Consider the following 18,546-nt stretch of genomic DNA (forward strand, 5'->3'; position numbering starts at 1 on the left):
GGCTGCAACATGTTTGTATGCGGAACTTGGGTGCCAATGTGTGGCTTATGTGGGCCCTTAGTTCCTTTATGTGTAGTTAACTTTATGTCATGCATTTAGAAGTAAGGCACGTATGGATCATGACATGGTGTGATTGCATTGGCACGATTTGCATTGGGATGTCATGGGAAGAGTCCTATCTTGAACCTACAACCTTTCTTTCTAGAGTTTACTGAGTCTCGCGACTCATGTTTATTTTCCATCATTCCAGGTAAGAGAAACGTTTGTGATAGCAGGTACGTTCAGCGGGGTTTGGGTCCAGGCCGTCGTGTCATTGTAGCAAGTGTAGAGCTCTCTTGAAACTAGATCATGTGTGTCATTGTGGCTTTGTTAAGGTTAAGGTTTACATTTTTGAGATGAATGTTTATTATGTAAGCTCAGGTGGGCTCATAGTGTAAACACTTATGTAAAAAAAGACTAAGAGATGCTATGAGATTTAAAAGATATGGTTTTAATAAGGGTGATGTCTGAGTTGTTAGTTGTGTTATTATTCTATATCACTCAAATAATGACCCTCTCACGGATCTTCTATGCTAGCGGGGGCTCCGGGAGGCGAGCTGTTACATCGAGGCACCATCATTTCCCTTACTCCGTACCCAATTAGGGAGGCCTTCGTTATTGTTGGTTGGTGTCGTCGATCATCACAACGTTTCTAGTGATCTCGACTAATTCTGAGCCCCTCTCGCAATGAAGACCTACAAATTCAAGGAAGTTGAGCAAATTCAGTTGTCCCTCTGGTAACCAAAAGTAGTTTGGGTTGTCTTCGCAGCAAAGATTTGCAAATCTGATGTACATTATGCAAATCCAATTATCCTTACAACAAGCTCTTGGCAAAGACCTATAGATCTAACCAGGCCGATCCAACCATAAAGTCATATATGCCATGGCATAAGGTCCCCAAAATTGGAAGGCCCCAAATTTTACAAATTTGTAATATATATATTTTATTTTTTAATAATAATTTTTTTATTAAAAATTAAATACAAAATATTATAAATTTTTTTAATTTCCTTTCGCCATTTTTCAATTTTTAATCGTTGCTCACCTAAAGTTACTCATTATTGGTGAATTTTATCTTTTTAATGTTATCAGTTTAATATTTTTTTTGTTTCATTCTATAAGAGAATCATAAATGTATAGTTTTTTGTTCTCACTGATATTCTTAGAGTTTCAAGAAAAATTAATTTTATTTTTCTTTGTTTATTGTAATAAGTTGTTTTTTTTTATTTTTTATCTCTTAGATATTATATTTTAGATAAAAATTTATTGTCGTTAATTATTATATTTTGTAGTTGATTGAATTTTAACTTTTTTTTAATAAAATGATGAAATGTTTTTGTATAAAAAAGTGTATTATTTATTTATTTTTTAAAAAAAATTAATACTCAAAAGGCTCAACAAATCTTTTTACCTAGAGCCCCCAATTTTGTTGGGCCGATTCTAAATCTAACAAACACATGGTAGAATCGATCTAACAAACATAAGGTAGAACTAATCATCCTCAAGGACTCAAGCAGATATGACCATTTTCACAATGAACTCACTAGATCAAGAGAGTTTCAAGCTCTTCACTGTAGATCCAATGACACTCGTACCTACCCTATAAGAGTTGATTCTTGCTATTAAAATAGGACTAAAACTTTATTCAAACTCAAGGACAGGGATTGGGACTCGGATTGTTCTCCTCGTGTTTCAATTTTAAGTTTTAAATTCATTTTCAATTTTGTATTTTGAGTATTTGTTTTGAGATTATTGAAAATATATTCTTTTTGTTTGTAGCATTTTTAACGTTTTGAAAATTTTAAATGTGTTTGTAATGAAAACAGTCAAAATGACTTTATATTATTTTGAGTTTTATTTATAATTTTTTTTAATTACCCACGTAAATTGTTTACTCTTTTGCAAATCTCTCAAATACTAAAAATTTAAAACATATACTCTTTCACATCTACAAATTTATTATTTTATTTAAGCAATAATAATAATAATAAAAGAAAACTTGTCTATGCATCAACAAAATGTTCAATACCATCTAAATAGTTAACATCAACTCATTTAAAATATTTTAAATTATTATTATATTTTCTAATATCTTAAAATAAAATAAAATGGGAACTCTAAGTCGGGTCAAGGTAAGGATTACTTCCCATTTATTTGAAATCAGAGAACAATACAAAACCCAAACGGTTATTTTATCCCATTTGGGCCTCTTGTAATCAAATCAGAATCCAAGTTCAATAGGCTATGTAAGAGGCCGAACATATATCCATTTGCTTAGGCAACGAGCCCATACTGTTCTTTGTTTTAGTCCAAATAACTAAATTGGATTGGATTGAAATTATCCATTTGATTTAGCTCAAGGTAAGGATTAGTTTGATTTAATTTTCAAATTTAACAATTTTAATTATTTTGATTCGGTTTGATTTTCATATTTAAAAAAATAAAAAATAACCAAACTGACCCATTACTTGATTAATGTTGTATTTTGATTTGGATTGGATTAATATACAACATTAATCAAGTATGATATAATAATTACCCATGTTATTTCATGGATTAGTCGACTAATATCATCATTGCGTGAGTAATAATAGTCCAAAAATTAGCTCATTCTCTATCATGATGATTTATCGACTAAGATTGCTCATTAGTCGAGTAATAATTGAATTAATTGCATACAATTTCAAAGATAATCGAGTAATATATAAAGGGTTTTTGGCCCTTTTCTATTTTGAAAAATAATCAACTAATCATTTTTGTTAGTCAAGCGATATATAAGATTACTCACGAAAATTTACTGTTTACTTGAGTAACTAAGAAACCTTATTCAAGTAATTGAAAAACTTACTCGAGTAACTTTTCAACTTTGTAGGTTTTTTGATTTGTTTGTTTTTTTTTTTTTTTTTTTGGGGGGGGGGAGGGGTTTCAATCAATTCATTTTTTTTTTCTACTTGTTCGATGTTTTGGAATTTCGATTTTTTTGGTTTTCACATTTGTTCAGTTGGTTCATTTAGATTTTTTACACAACTTTAGTCTATTTGATTTCAACAATTCAATGAATTTAGTAACTAAACCGACCAAATGTTCACTCGTATTATTTATGTATAAAGTTGGTTTAATGCGATTCAACGACCCTCGTCTTAATACTTAGTAGTACATGATGTTCTGTGTTACCATTCTCTCTCTATATATACACATATATATGTAGATATATAAAATAATCTATATATATTATAACAAAACAACCGTCAAATCTTTTTCCCGCCCATTTTCATTTTGATATTATATTATATTTTGTTTATTTTTTTACTTACCTGAAATGAAATTTTTATAGGTCATTAATTAAGCCTAGATTTGTGAAAAATGTGTAGTTCTTGAAACCTGTAGATAGTTTTTTTCATGGTTGAATAATGTTTGAAGAATGTGTAAGCATGCTGGTATATAAAGAGGCAAAATTTAATCCATATTATTAATTTTTAAATATTAATATAAATTTTAATTAAAATAAATTACAAAAAAATGTAATTTCTTTTAAATCAAGAGAAATCTTGAAATATCGGGTAATACCGCCAAATACCGACTACCAAGTAATTTTTTTAAAAAATAAATTTAATTTTTTATTTTATTTCTCATAATTACCTCTCATTCTCTCTCAATAAAGCTACCACTCAAGACTCTAAAACCCTTAATTAGTTTTAGAACCATGCAAAAAACATACAAATCTTATATATATTTATGTTATTACTTAATTTTAAAAAATAATTAGTTTATAGGTTATGTTAAATTAGTCATTTAGGTGAAATTCAATTATTTTAAATAAGTCGTTTAAATTATTTTGACAAAATTAATATTTTATATATTCTATTTATATTTATCATATGTTGTCATATTTCTTTTGAAAATTTTATTATGTTTTATATTTTTATTATTTATGTTACTAATTTATTATATTTTGTCATATTATTTATTATTTTGTATACGCTATTTATATTTATCATATGTTAAATAAATTATTAATTTATGAAAAATGTGTAATTCTTGAAACCTGCAGATGAAATTTATGATTGTGAGGTTGTTAATTTTAAATTAATTCAATACATATGAATTTTCGTGCATCGCAAAATATGTTAGATTTTTTACACAACTTTAGTCTTTTTGATTTCAACAATTCAATGAATTTAGTAACTAAACCGACCAAATGTTCACCCCTATTATTTATGTATAAAGTTGGTTCAAAGCGATTCAACAACCCTCGTCTCGTTGCTTATTAGTACATGATGTTCTGTGTTACCATTCTCTCTCTATATATATATGTATATACGTAGATATATAAAATAATTTTAAATATACACACAAAAACTAATCCAAATACATCATCTCTCTCTCTTTTATTTTTACTTTTATATAATCCGCCAAAAAATAATATTTGGCTGATTATATTTTCATATTCTTACTTTTATTTATAGTTGATTAATAAATCGTCCCGTTCATTAACTTGGCCTCTAATCATCAAGTACTCGATACATGATTGATTTTTCAATTAATATAAATACATTACATAAAATAAAAATAAACACAAATTAAATAAAACCAAACACATAAAAACTAGCAACAAAATGGAACCAACCCTAAAAGTTCATTATGAAAGGCCCAACAAAATGGGACATTGTTACAAACCTTAATCCTATTAATTAGATTGGTCATATAAATTATACCTCCCCTTACTAAATAAACTTTAGGTTGAAAATTTTGATGATTTTTATGCTAATTACCGCCTACTCAAACATAATTTTCTTTATCCCGATTTGAGACCAACTGTAATAAGGACAATGTTAGTGGGTCCAAATGTTTGGGCCAAGCCGACAAGATGAAATGGGCACTTTGCCCTGCTAGTTGGGCCTAGAGGTGCCCATCGTTCCGATAAACCTAAGAACCCAAAGAAACCAATGCAATTGTTTCCATTCGTTTTTTTTTTTTTTTTTTTAATGGCAGCCGAGTCCTAGGTCCAAAATTTTGGACCTAATAAAAACCAGTCCAGTTCTAGATCTAACCTTTGGGGTACATGAAGTCATGGACCAAATACAAACTAATTTATTTATACATAAAAATAAAAAAAATATAATTTATAAGATAAATGCTTATTGACTATTGCTTAGTGTGCTAACATATGGCACAAATGTTGTGCTTCCACTAGGCGTGCGTGCGTTTAATCGTAAGAATGAAATTTGTGTAAAAATAAAATAATTTTTAGATAATTGAATTGTCTAGAATTAAATTTTAAAAAAATATCAATTGAATATGTTTAATTGACTTAATTTTTTTATCTAAAAATTGTTATATTTTTTAAAATTTTGGTGTTTGATTGTGATTTTTTTTATGAAAATAATTACATACACATGTAGATAATCAATAAATACACAAATCAATAATCAATTTTACATAAAATAATCAAATATATGCATAATCAATAAATAAATTAAATATATATACAAAAAATATTCAAAAAATAAATCAAATATACATACACACCTAGCAAGAGAATGATAGAGCCGTCGTCATTAGCCACCACAGCCACTATCACTGGCCATCGTTGTCACCATCGCCGTTCGCCCCTTATTCGCTCATCGTCGCTCTTGCTTGTTGTCTCACTCACTCACTCCGTCGTTGCCTATTCCTCTCTCTCACTGCAAATTTACTTCCAGATCTTGGGAGAAGTCAAAAATCAAAACAAGATAATAAAGGTATTAGAAGTGAGAGTGCAATTGCTTAAAAAAATTATTCTCTCTCCTCCCAAGAATTTCTTTTCCAGCAAAAGTGAGAAAAGAGCATCACGTGACTATAACTTAGAAATTATTTTTCATGAAAAATTTGGTCAATCAAACATCTCAAAAGCTAAAATTTAGATAGAAAATAATTATTTTCTATAAAAAAAAAATATGGTCAATCAAAAAGGCCTTAATTGTTTTACATTTACTATTTGTAATTTCATTATTCAATGCAAAGTTGCAAACATATTGTGTTAATTAGTATTTTTTTTAGAATTTATATAATTAAAAATTGATATTATTATATTAAATTGAAACCAAAAAACAAATCAAATTATCAAGTTGGATTGATTTGATTTTACATAGTAATTGGTTTAATTCTGAGTCCAATTTTATGAAGTCAAAATTGGTTTTGAGTTCAGATTAGTATAGACCCGAACCAACTTGAATCATAACCCCCTTAATTTGGCCATGCATTTAAGTTAGTTAGCAGTATCCTTGTAATAAAGATAATACATTCGACATTAAAGGTTTGGATAAAATCCAAACCCAATACTTATTCTTTCTGTTGAAACAGACTTTTTAGGTCACTCGAAAAATGAATTAAAGACTAGGTGATCTTATTACATATTACTTTCATTATCAACATTAATAAAGTTTTTTTTGATCAAATCTATATTTTTATCCCTATACTTTCACTTCTTTTTTTTTTTTTCAGTGTGATCACTCAAATTTTTCGTTATTTTAATTATACAATTGAACTTATATTTTTGAGTCAATTCAATCTATTTATTTTTATCTTTTTTTTCGTATTTTTATCCCTATACTTTCACTTTTATTTTTTTTCTAATGTGATCATTCAAATTTTTCGTTATTTTAATTATACAATTGAACTTATATTTTTGAGTCAATTCAATCTATTTATTTTTATCTTCTTTTTCGTATGATAATCTAAACTTTTTATTATTTCAATTACATCTCTAGATCTGTATTTTCGAGTTAATTTAACTTTTGTATTTTGATTTGAACAAGTGTGACGTATACTTTATCATTTCACTTTTTTTTTTTAACACATGACGTTTTTTCATTTGAATAAATTCTATGTAAAATTCAATTAAAATGCTAATAAAAATAAAAGTCTAATCAAATATGAAATAAAATCCTAAATTAAGTAGAAACATAAAGTAGAATCCTAATCAAGTAAAATTTTAAAACATATGAAGTATTAAAATACTGTTTGCTACTATTCTGGCACTACTGTTTCGGTTTGGTCGGGTCAGTCTTGGGCAGGGGTCTTGATTGGTGATTACATCAGTTAAATTGACTAAAATATGTGGATTCAGTGGTGTAATTAAAGGAAGAAAATTTTGAATTGTCATAAAAAAAAAGGTTAAAGTATAAAAGTTAAATTGACTCGAAAATTAAGTTTAGAGGTGTAATCGAAACAACGAAAAATTCAAATAATCACACGAAAAAAACATGAAAGTAAAGAGCCAAAAATATGGATTTGGGCAAAGCTCTTTTACCACAACCTAAAATAATAGTAAAATAATATTTTAAATCAAAATAAATACAAAAATATATCATGCTTAGTGAAGACAACCAAACATTGTTCACATGCTCTGTATCATTGAAATTAATTGTTGGGGTTGTCCGTGCTTGATTGGCATAATATTCACATGAAAAACGTTGACCAATGAAGACCATTCTTTCCAAGTGCTAAAGGACAGAAGACCTAGAATCCTACATAAAGCTAGGACCCTGATATGGGCTTTTGGTAATGGCTAGCAAAAGCAATATATAAGACTTCCCACAATGAATTTTTTCTTGTTTCTTTTTTCTCCGGTCCTTGTCTTCACTTGCTTGTCAACACAGACCTTTTCAAGTATTGCAAAAGAGATCAAATTCACATAATTCTGGCAAAGAGGAACTGAGTGGCACCCATGTAAAGTGGCCCTTAGCCCTCCCCTCCTAAAAGTTTAGGCAGATGAAATAGACACCTATGGTGATGATCAACAGAAGGAGAAAGTTCATCTGGATGAAAGAGGCAACTGGGGGGGGGGGGGGGGGGGGGGGGGTAATTTATTGAGGTGGGCACTATCCCAAGTCTTTTACATTGTTTGCTCACAAATTTTTACAAATATGCCACGCCTATAGGATCCGACACTTATTAAACATTTTTAAATGGTTAGGAAGGTTCTCGTATGTTATATAGGTCCAAAAAGATAAAAAAGCATCTTTAGTGCTCCAGACTCCCTGTTTTATGAGGGTCAGAGAAAGGTCATTTTTGCATATAGTCTCACCTATTTTTTCTCTTAACTAGTTCTAGATTTCACTTACCCCGGTTTGATATTGATAAATTTTCAACCCAATAACAGGCAAAGTTAATGGTCTACAATCATTCTATCTTTTGGTGAGACCTATAAAGGTTTGGTCCAGAAAGACTTCCCTTGCGAGGAGGATGCACAAGATGCTCTCTATCTATTGCTACATAGCAAAGTCAATTAGTCTCTCTAATTTTCCATACAGCACACAATCTTGGTGGAAAAGAGAGCAAAGATCATTTCTAAATTCTAATTAGCCTATGACTGTGACATTGCCATCAAGACTGCAAATCTTGACAAAACAAAAGAGATCATCTCTTTTTCTGTCTAACACTAGTGACACACTTTTCTTCTCTTATTCTTATGGCTTTGGGAGCAACGGCTGGCTCTTTAAGAATTCCCCAAACCCATTATTTTCTTACATGGCTTTGGTGTCTTCATTCCTTGTTTCAATTCCCTCTATTCTATTAGCATTTTCTTGTCTTTCTTGTGTGTCCAGGAAGAGATAAAAGGGGTGAGAAAGACAAGGGGATCAGGGATAAGATGGAGGAAGGGAATCAGTGGCCGGCAGAAGATCAGAAACACCATAGTTGGGGAGTAATGTCACCGGAAATTGTGGAGGTGGGAGAAGATAGCAAGAGCATAATAAGCAGCAGGGATGGTGGGTTCACTGATGTGTATATAGCTGTTGGGAAAGATGACATGGATGTGGTGAAATGGGCTGTAGATCATGCTGTCTCTCCGGGAGCTCGGATTTTCCTGGTTCATGTATTCCCTCCCATCACTTCCATCCCTACCCCTGGTAAGCTGACGATTTCATTCTGTTCTAATGTTTTGTCAGATTACAAATCTGGAGAGTAGTTTGTGTTTTTGTTTCTGGTCAAGACTGCCTACTAAGGACTTATATTTCCTGCACTTTCCAATCTTGCAATCTGATAGTTCCAGAAGAGATCAAGAAAAGAGAAAAAATCCCAATAGAGTGATTATCATGCTGAGGGAGAAAATCTAAGTAGGTTTGCCTGAGAAACCTTGCCATCTGTTTATAAAGGGTTTTGTGCTGCTTCATAAGAGATGCGGCAATTCATTTTGAAACAATTGCAGCCTCTGGATTTCCTTTCTTCTTCCTCTGTCAGTTTTCCTGCATTGGAAGGAACGACTTCATCCCGTTTGGCACGGTGTGGCCAAACAAAATATGCTTTTTCTGCAGAACAAGGTAGGTCCTGTAAGGGGAGGCGAATTCGGGAAACAGTTAAAAAGAGTAAGAAGCTTGAAAACTGAAATTAAAGAGCCAAACAGTGTAATATGGGCTGCAGGAGATGATTGAATCATAGGTATCACCTTGCACATGATTAGAACTACTTTTATGCATTAGGCATGCAACTGATGAGATATATGCAGTTGTGTTGAACCTCCTCTAAAATAGGAGCCATGAACAATAGCTAAAATTCTGTTGTTTTCAAGCAATCAGAAAACGTTTTTGCAATCACTGAAGTTACTTCTCTTTATCGCTTTGGAATGGAATTTCCTTATGAACTTGCTTATTAAATGTGCTGCTCTAGTTGGGAGGCTTTCAAGAAGCCAGTTGAGCCAAGAACAGGTGCAATTCTACATCAGAGAAGAGAACAACCGAAGGAGGAACCTCCTGCAGAAATACATTTGCCTGTGCAACGATGCGAAGGTGTGTGTTTCTGGCAGCAAGATGATACAAATATGCATACCAAAAAGAAAGGAAATTGTCCCAAATATTTAAAGCAGTCTATATTTGGTTTTCATTGGCAGGTGACAGTGGACACAATGCTAGTGGAGAGCAATTCAACGGCCAAAGCAATTCTTGAACTTATTCCTGTCCTTAACATTACAAACCTTGTAATGGGAACCAAACGGCCGCCCTCCTCAAGGTAGAATCAGTTCTTCCTTCTCCCTTGCTGATTATGGAATTTGGTAGTTCAAATTCATGAACTCTGTTTTGTAAATAAATCTGGCGAGCTTATTTCCCATTTTGAATAAATTCAAGTTGGAAAAAGCTAGCCCACCACAATTTCTACATAAGAGTTACATAATTATATTAATGATAAAAGGCATGGATATCCTTGAAATAAAAATACTATTGTCACATGACATTTGTACACCAGTAAAAGAAAGAAGAAGAAGAAGCCATTACAGTGGTTTCTTTATTTCAAATAATGGAGTGCAATTGTGCAAGCTTCCCCCCATCCTCCTGATTAAACATTAGCATGGTGTAGCTCTCTTCTGTCTATCCATTTGCCAAAAAGCATAAAAAAGAGTCAAGACAACCCGTATTTCTAGTAAAATTTCACTGTATTACCGTTATCATTGAATGAAAATTTCAGAGTGAAAACATCATTTTCCACAAGGGTTTATTTTACCTCTTTCTAGGAGGCTGATGAAGGGAAAGGGAATAGGCAAGGGAGAGTTCGTGCAGAAGAATGCCCCAGAGTTTTGTGAAGTCACCATTGTTTGTGATGGCAAGAAGCTTGTGGAAAAACTGGAGAATGGCGAGCAGCTGGTTCCTTCAGCTTCACCCAGACACCGAAGGCCAGACAGTACTGCTCGGCCCCAATCTGAAAGGAACTTCTTTGACTGCATATGCTTCTCAGCCAAATCCGATTAAACAGAGGAAAAGCAATAAACAAATGCTTCGCTTACTGTGGCATTTCATCGAACATGTAGAAGACAGTCAAAAATCAAAAAATAGGCAATCATAGGATCAAGAACGGATTTCCATTGGGGACATGATCCAAGAGCAATGCTATTCAAGCCATAATTGAAGCAAAAGGTACCCAGAAAGTTTAATTTTGGTGTCAAATCATTCTTTTCTTTGCTGTTTCTCATTCTCCCCTGATGGATGAGCCCTAATCAATGTAGTGTATAAGGAATGGTTTTGAGAGTTGAAGGGCATTTATGTACTACTATTAGTATGAGAATTAAGCTTCTTCTTGCTGCTCTGTTCACAAACTACACACATTACTTCTTGCTGGTCTGTTCACAAACTACACACATTATTTTGGTTGTTTGTTGGTTTTGCTTCTTTGTTTTTTTGTGAGGCTCAAAATATATTCCGGTAATCTGTAGACGCTTTACGATCTTCGTAATTATTATTTATAAAAAAATATAAACAAAACTAGATATTAACATAATATCTACTTTAGAATAATAGTTAATGATCTATGATATTAAGAATAATAATTTGATGTCATCGTATTCATGCAACATTAGTACAATTTTTAATGTTTTGAAGTCAGATCTGATTGGCCAGTTTGATTGTGAGTCAAAGAAAAAAATGGCTCGATTCGGCCAAAAAAAATTAAATTTTGAAAGTCGGTCAAGTCGACAATCTAATCACTTCTACTTATCGTTTGAACTCGTGTGATTTTATTTATTGTGACATATTTTATTTTGTATTTTATTACTTTATAATTTTATGTATTATTTTTCTAGATGATGTAGGAAACGATAGCATTTCAGACATTATGAAGACTAGCAATGACTTTATTGAGTATGAATTCTAATTTGGATGTTACTTATTCACGTATGGACTATACAGGGAGTTTGAAACTTTGAATTATTAATTTATTATTTGTATCTGTTGACCAGACTAAGTGTTCATGGTTGAGCCCATTGGGCCAAACTTACCCTAAGCTAGGGCTTTAGCTATGTTCATTTTAAATATTTTAACGAGCTTTAAATTTAAAGCTTATTTTAAGTGTATTTATGTAGACCATATAAATTTAGTAAAATATATATTTCAAATTTATGAATATAAATAATATGACTAAAAGTCCCTCAATTATAAAACACATCGTAATAAATAAGAATAAATCTATTAGCAAGGGAACACTCGAAAAAAAAGGTGAAATTACTAATCTATTCTTAAAAAGCAACAAATATTGTATTAGTGTGTATTTATATTAACATGTAATAAAAAAATGACACATCATTATATTTGACCAAAATTCAAGAAAAATATTAATGAATTTAATTCATGGAGATCAATCATAAAGGATTCAAAAAATTTGTTGTTTTCCAAATATAGCCTAAAAAAATATTTATTAACCTATAACTACCGAATATAAGAATCTTAAAAATAACATCGAATATTTTGTTTCGCAAACCTTATATAGAGGCAAAAACCCCACATGTAAGACATTTGGATTCGACTTATTTTTGCTCGTTATATACTATTTACCAGTGACGTTTTACTAATTTAAGTGTCGAAGACTAAATTAAGAGAGTTAGCTTTCATTTTTCTTACAATTAATTATATGGATATAAATTTTGATAATTAATTATAACCCTCATTATCTACAATATGACCAAGAGTAATTCTCATTATTTGATCATTGTCTGCACGTGTCATTTATCTTTCTTGACATAATCGAAGACACGAACATCAAGAGCTGCACAAGAACGATCATTCTAAGAGTAACTCAAAATATTTTGAACTGAGATAAAACCTATTTCAAATTTACAACTAATACTTTCTAAACATAATTAATTATTTTTTCAATAATAATTTATATCCAACACATTCCCCTTTGATGAAAAGCCCAAGGAGTTCGGAGGGCATTGAGCCCATCGGGCTAAGCCTAAGCCCATTTACCCCAACAAGGGCAAGATGGTAAAATCAGCACAGAGCCCATCACCGCGAATTCCCCATCTATAAATACCAACAAACCTTATCGTCGTCTTCCTCGCCGTTTCGACCCAAGCCCTAGCCCTAACCCTAACCCACATAGCCGGAGCAAGGAAATGACGACGCGATTCAAGAAGAACCGGAAGAAGCGCGGCCACGTGAGCGCCGGGCACGGCCGCATCGGGAAGCACCGGAAGCACCCTGGCGGCCGTGGAAACGCTGGAGGCATGCACCACCACCGGATCCTATTCGACAAGTACCATCCTGGATACTTCGGGAAGGTCGGAATGAGGTACTTCCACAAGCTCCGCAACAAGTTCTACTGCCCCATCGTCAACGTTGAGAAGCTCTGGTCGCTCGTGCCCGAGGAGTCCAAGGACAAGGCCACGCAGCAGAGCGTACCGGTGATCGATGTGACGCAGTTCGGGTACTTCAAGGTCTTGGGCAAGGGCATGTTGCCGCCGTCGCAGCCGGTGGTTGTCAAGGCCAAGCTTGTGTCGAAGATCGCCGAGAAGAAGATCAAGGAGGCCGGTGGCGCCGTCGTGCTTACCGCTTAGGTTTCGTTTGATTTTCTCGTCTGGTGTTTTATGGTTATATTGGATTTGAAATTACTAAGGTAGTGGTTTCCTTGAAGTACTTTGGAGTTAGTTACCTTCTGGTTTAATTAATGTGAACTTGTTTACCTAAATATTTGATCTGAAACCATTTTGATATTTGGTTATTGCCATGTTGTGCTTGGATTTTGTTTAATTTGGTTCTATGTTGTCCATCTTTCTACAGTTATATTGAGCTTCAATGCGTTTTGAGTATTTTGGAGGATTTAATTATTCGGGCATAATTCTATGAACTTTCCTTATGCTGGTGAGATTAATTTGATGGGAAAATGCTATGATGATTGTACTTTATGATGATACTTTGACTTCAACGAGGCAATTTCTTGAGTGCCATTTTGTGCACCTGCTTTAACGCAGGTGCACATCACCCACATCCAATTGGGGGGTAAATTGCCCCAAAAGCAGCCTTGTTTTCCGTCTAGTTGGGGGGGCAAATTATCCAATTTACCCCCCAATTGGATGTGGGTGATGTGCACCTGCATTAAAGCAGGTGCACAAAATCGCACTCCAATTTCTTCTGTGATGTTTTTTAGTTTGCCAAGATTGTTATGTTGTAATTTAATTGATATTAGGTTGCCTAAATGCTGTGTGGATGTGCTGGACAAATACTTGTAGTGCTAGCCTTGTTCACCCAAAATGGTTTGCAATGTGTACTATTATTTTTGCAGAATATTTGGAACGTGGAATGATTTTTAATTGCAGTTTTCTGCTTTATTCTGATGGGATTGTATCTACAGTATAGTTGGTGCTGGTATTTGCGTCCCTGTTTTGATTTAGTCCATCTGGTTCCGCAAGTGTTTGTAGATATGCAAGGCCAATGAGTGACCTTGAAATTGCTGGATGTGGGTTTGTTTCTATCAATCTGATTTTGTTACTTGATGCCAGGTTTTAGTTAGAATGTCTGGAATGAGGACGTATTGTGTACAACGATGAAAAAGTTGTAGTTTAGGGCAAATTTTATTTGACATGGCTGCCAGCACATGTCAAATAAATTATAAATTCGATTGAAACTACTGGAACTGTTGTATGAATTTTTTGTCTTTAGTTTAATTTTTGACCTGTTGGTTTTGGTTCTTTGTATGGGAAACGCTTCTTGATATGTTATCTTCTGTTGCTCTGGTTTTGTTACACTTTGCTGTTATGTGATTCGATTTGTTTTTTTGTTGGTTTTATAGTTTTTTCTTTTATGGGTTCTAGGTTGTGTAAGTGTGTTTACATTTACAAGGGCATTAATACTGACGATGACTTGTGGTGGGAAAAATGTTTCAGGCGTGCTCATTTTGTAGTCCCAAGGTCTGGTACTAGGCATATCTGGGTTTGTGAGTCACAATTTGGTGACTTAAGTAAGCTAGATTATGTATATTTGATGTAGTGAAGTAAACAAATGTAATCTATAAAGCACTGAGACTTCTTGAGGATTTACCTTTTCGATTGCTTTATATGGATTGGATCAAAAGCAGTTCTTGAATGGGATATTAACTCCAGGGATGGATTGAAAAAGAAATCTTTATTGGCTCTGCCTCTTAACTTTTTATGAAGAGAATGAATTTTTTTATTGAAGGATAAAAAAAGGGGTTTGGATCTCGAGAATGATTCGGAAGGTTCTAATCCAAAGATAGTGGTATGGAGGCGGTCAATTAATATAGATTGATTTGAAATGTAATTCAAATTCAATATAGTCGCTATGGGTATTGAATATCTTTAAATTTGAATAGGGAATTTAAAGGGTTTAGATAGGGAAACAAATTTTGAATCATGGAATTATAATGAAATATAAGAGTTGTAAGCGTTGTACATTTGTCATTGGTGCATCGGACATTTGTTCATGCTTAGGGGTATACAAAAAAATCAACAAATTACATAAATTGACTGCATTGAATTGTAATGCATCACGAGATTTTTTGGAGTTAGTGATTGGCACAGTTTGAGAAATTCTCAAGCCGTGCGACTTAAAATTTTTCAGTTTGATTAAAAATCGAACTGATCGAGTATTTTATTAATAAAAAAATATAAAATTAAATATAAGGTTCCCAACTCTTTTCTTTTCCCCTCATTTTTTTCTAGTTAGAATCTCTCTCTCTCTCTCTCTCAAGAATGCTGAGAGAATGCTACTGCAAATAATTGATATTATAAAATTTAATTGTCTATCTGATATTGAATCCGATCGGATTTTTATCGTGAAAACAGTCTCTATATACAATAAAGTGAGTCTTTTAGTTTTATCAGCTTTATTTTAGTATAGATCTATGATATATATATACACATACGTGATTAGGATTTGACTGAAAGTTTAAATTTATATTTACGAAGATTCAGTCATTGGATCTTATTAGTTTATAAGATATGTTAGTCGATAGGAGTAAGGGTGTTGAACCAACTTGCCTATATTAATTAAGTTTTGATAATTAACAAAAATATTTTTATAATATAAATATATTTTTTTTTATATAAAAAAAATTATTTTGAATTAAAAGTAGGTACAAAGAGTAAATTTATTGTGAATTAAAGGTTGATTGTTTTTAGATATGTTTTTTTTTTGGTCATTTATGTCTCAAAAGTTTATATTTGGATTTTTATTTATTGATAAATGTTTTTATTACTTATACAAAAAGTATTTTTATTTTAAATTAAAAGAGAATTATTTTTAGATATATTTTCTCTTTCTTATATAAAAAATAAATTTATTTTGAATTAAAGAGAATTGATTTTACACATATTTTCTTTTATTTATGTAAAAAATAAATTTATTTTGAATTAAAGGAGATTGTTTTTAAATATATTTTATTGTTTTAATCATTTATGTCTTAAAAATTTATATTTAAATTTTGATTTCTCATGTAAAAAGTAAATTTATTTTGAATTAAATTTGAGATATTTTCTTATTGTTTGAGAAAGTATAAATATTTTTTGAATTTCAAACTTCATATTAAATATTTTTTTAGCCTCTAAAATGTTTATAAATATCCCTAAATTTATTTTTTGAGCATCCAAGTACTTCCATTGCATATTCAAAGTACCCAAAAACTTTTAAACAAAACATCCAAACAATTCGAGACTCTCGAAATATTATTGCACATCCATCAAAGAGACACAAGACAAGAGGAGAAAAGTTCTTCAAGTCTTCTACGACAAATCCGAACTTCTCTATTTAAGGTTATAAATTTATTAATTTATTTAAATATTATTGAGTTGTATAATTTGTTCTTAATTGTTTATTTATGTCTAAGTGTGAACAAATTATTTGTAACATTTAAATTATTGTTGTAGATTGTATAGGTTTCTTAGAATCATTAAAATCTAAATGAATCTAGTTTCTAAGGTAAGCTAGAAAGAAAATTTTGGTGTAGTTGTTGTTTAGAACCCGTTGTAATCTAGATGTGTATCTAGTTTTCAATGTGTGCTAGTGTGGAAATCTTGGTAAAATTATTTTAGTAAGACCTCAAAGGTGGTTAGACTTTGGGAGAGTGGACTAAGTGTATGTGAAGACACTGAATTACTATAAATTATGTTGTGCCTTATTATATTTATTTTTGTTATATCTTGTGGTTTACATTTATTATTAATCTTAAATATAATTTATTATATTTATCAAATATATATTTTTCAATAAAATTATTAATCAAAAATATTTATTAAAATTAAGAAAAATTTTAATCAATTCACCCCATTCTTGAGTGGCTATACCCTAAGGGACTAAGAGGGGGTTACTTCTAATCACTAGAAAATTGCTGACTGCCATGGATGGTGTCGACTAACAATGCTTTTTCTATTTTTGTCAAAAATTAAAAATTAAATTTACAAAAATTTAGTCGTTAGATCTAATCCATTTTTGAATATATTAACTCCCTTGACTTAACATTTCTAATAATAGACTCTGATCATGGGAATATTCGACTGGCGGTGGTCGCTAATGGCTAGTGTGGCAGCGATTGTGACTGGTACAGACTAGTTTTGGAGTTGACAATTCTTAGGTGATTTGATTTGGCATTTATTCAATTCTCATATAATTTGATTATCTTGTTAGGTGATGTTGACGGTTATGGACTCCGAAACTATAAAGATGAAGTACTAGATGAAGCAGTACCAACTTGTTAGGTGATGTTGATGATTATGGTCTCTGAAACTGTGAAGATAAAGCACTAAATGAAGCAATAGAGGAAGTACTAACTCACGAAAATCATGTCAAATTACATGAGAATTGAATAAATTCTGTACAGTTTAATTTAATGCCAAATCACATGTGTAATTTGGTGTATTAAATCTTTCCTAATTCGTCATGTTGTTTGGCACATTAAATCTTTTCTAAGCCATCCAAATCACGTCGTGTCCATTCCTACCTTTTTGATACACTGTGGTGTGTTTGACATTTTTTTTTTTGGGTATAATTTTAATGTTAAAAAGAGAGTCCCGAAGGGGACAAGCTTGTCCTTTACTTGGACAATTAAAAACCTAAAAGGTAGAGATAATTTTAGTTGTAAAATAAAAATAAAAAATATTTTCTAAAAAGAAATTAATTGTGCAATTCTCTGGCAGCTGGTGTGCGGTGGAGGCGTGTAGCTGCTGAGAAAATTTATTTACAGGTCGGGATCTCAAGGTGTGCGTAAGGGAGTGGGTCCCTGCCTAATGGGAAAGTCTTTTTAAGTATAAAATAAGAAGCCCACAGCTATTTGAGAGACTTGAGGGAGAGACTTTAGTGAGCACCCAAAGTGACCTCTTTCGAGTGACAGAATGGATGAAATTGACTGATCTCAACCATCAAGATCTTAGCTTGAGTGATTAAGATTAACATTGAGTGATCTCACTTAAAATACTCTTTTTCAATGCCTTAGAAAGACTTTATTGAAAATTTATAAGTTACTTAGTAATTATTATTTTGAAGACTTGTGAGTCAATTATTTTGATATTTTTATTTAAGTCTAAAATATTCATCGAAAATCGCGAATATCTCTCCACATGAAGACTCATTCTTTAAGAAATATGTGCTTACAATTACACTGAAAATATATATTCATTTTGGACAAGAGATTAATTTGAGTATCAGAATGTCCAAATAACCTCATCTATACCCCTAATAAGTTTTGTCGACGTTTGATTTCGGCCGACCGTGATTCGTTTTGGGCCGCGGTGAGTCAATCCAAAAATACCGAGAA

The 18,546-nt window shown here is 31.8% G+C and overlaps 2 protein-coding genes and 1 long non-coding RNA gene across 3 annotated transcripts; 2 read left to right on the plus strand and 1 right to left on the minus strand.

Annotated features, from left to right (window-relative positions):
- Positions 1-8,223: 8,223 nt before the first annotated feature.
- Positions 8,224-11,094, plus strand: LOC127789675 (U-box domain-containing protein 52-like). The gene is made up of 4 exons (XM_052318622.1): positions 8,224-8,930; positions 9,688-9,806; positions 9,908-10,026; positions 10,526-11,094. Exons 1-4 carry the CDS (start codon positions 8,672-8,674, stop codon positions 10,758-10,760), a joined length of 732 nt encoding a protein of 243 aa, XP_052174582.1. The 5' UTR covers positions 8,224-8,671; the 3' UTR covers positions 10,761-11,094.
- LOC127789676 (uncharacterized) lies at positions 9,992-10,526 on the minus strand. The gene is made up of 2 exons (XR_008020631.1): positions 10,290-10,526; positions 9,992-10,169 (listed from the first exon to the last, which is right to left on the minus strand). It is a non-coding gene; the product is annotated as an uncharacterized LOC127789676 (long non-coding RNA).
- A 1,734-nt stretch (positions 11,095-12,828) lies between the features above and the next one.
- On the plus strand, positions 12,829-13,503 carry LOC127789525 (60S ribosomal protein L27a-3-like). Its single transcript, XM_052318409.1, has one exon. The coding sequence runs from the start codon at positions 12,899-12,901 to the stop codon at positions 13,337-13,339; it is 441 nt and encodes a 146-aa protein (XP_052174369.1). The 5' UTR covers positions 12,829-12,898; the 3' UTR covers positions 13,340-13,503.
- The last annotated feature ends 5,043 nt before the right edge of the window (positions 13,504-18,546 follow it).

This window comes from Diospyros lotus, chromosome 14 (assembly GCF_014633365.1).
Source record: "Diospyros lotus cultivar Yz01 chromosome 14, ASM1463336v1, whole genome shotgun sequence".
Lineage (NCBI taxonomy): Eukaryota > Viridiplantae > Streptophyta > Magnoliopsida > Ericales > Ebenaceae > Diospyros > Diospyros lotus.

Excerpts from the sequence above, each read along its gene's own strand:
- LOC127789675 (XM_052318622.1), top strand. The coding sequence starts at position 8,672 with ATGGAGGAAGGGAATCAGTGGCCGGCAGAAGATCAGAAACACCATAGT. Across the intron at positions 9,807-9,907 it reads GCCTGTGCAACGATGCGAAG|GTGACAGTGGACACAATGCT; the intron begins GTGTGTGTTTCT and ends TTTCATTGGCAG. Across the intron at positions 10,027-10,525 it reads AAACGGCCGCCCTCCTCAAG|GAGGCTGATGAAGGGAAAGG; the intron begins GTAGAATCAGTT and ends ACCTCTTTCTAG.
- LOC127789525 (XM_052318409.1), top strand. The coding sequence starts at position 12,899 with ATGACGACGCGATTCAAGAAGAACCGGAAGAAGCGCGGCCACGTGAGC.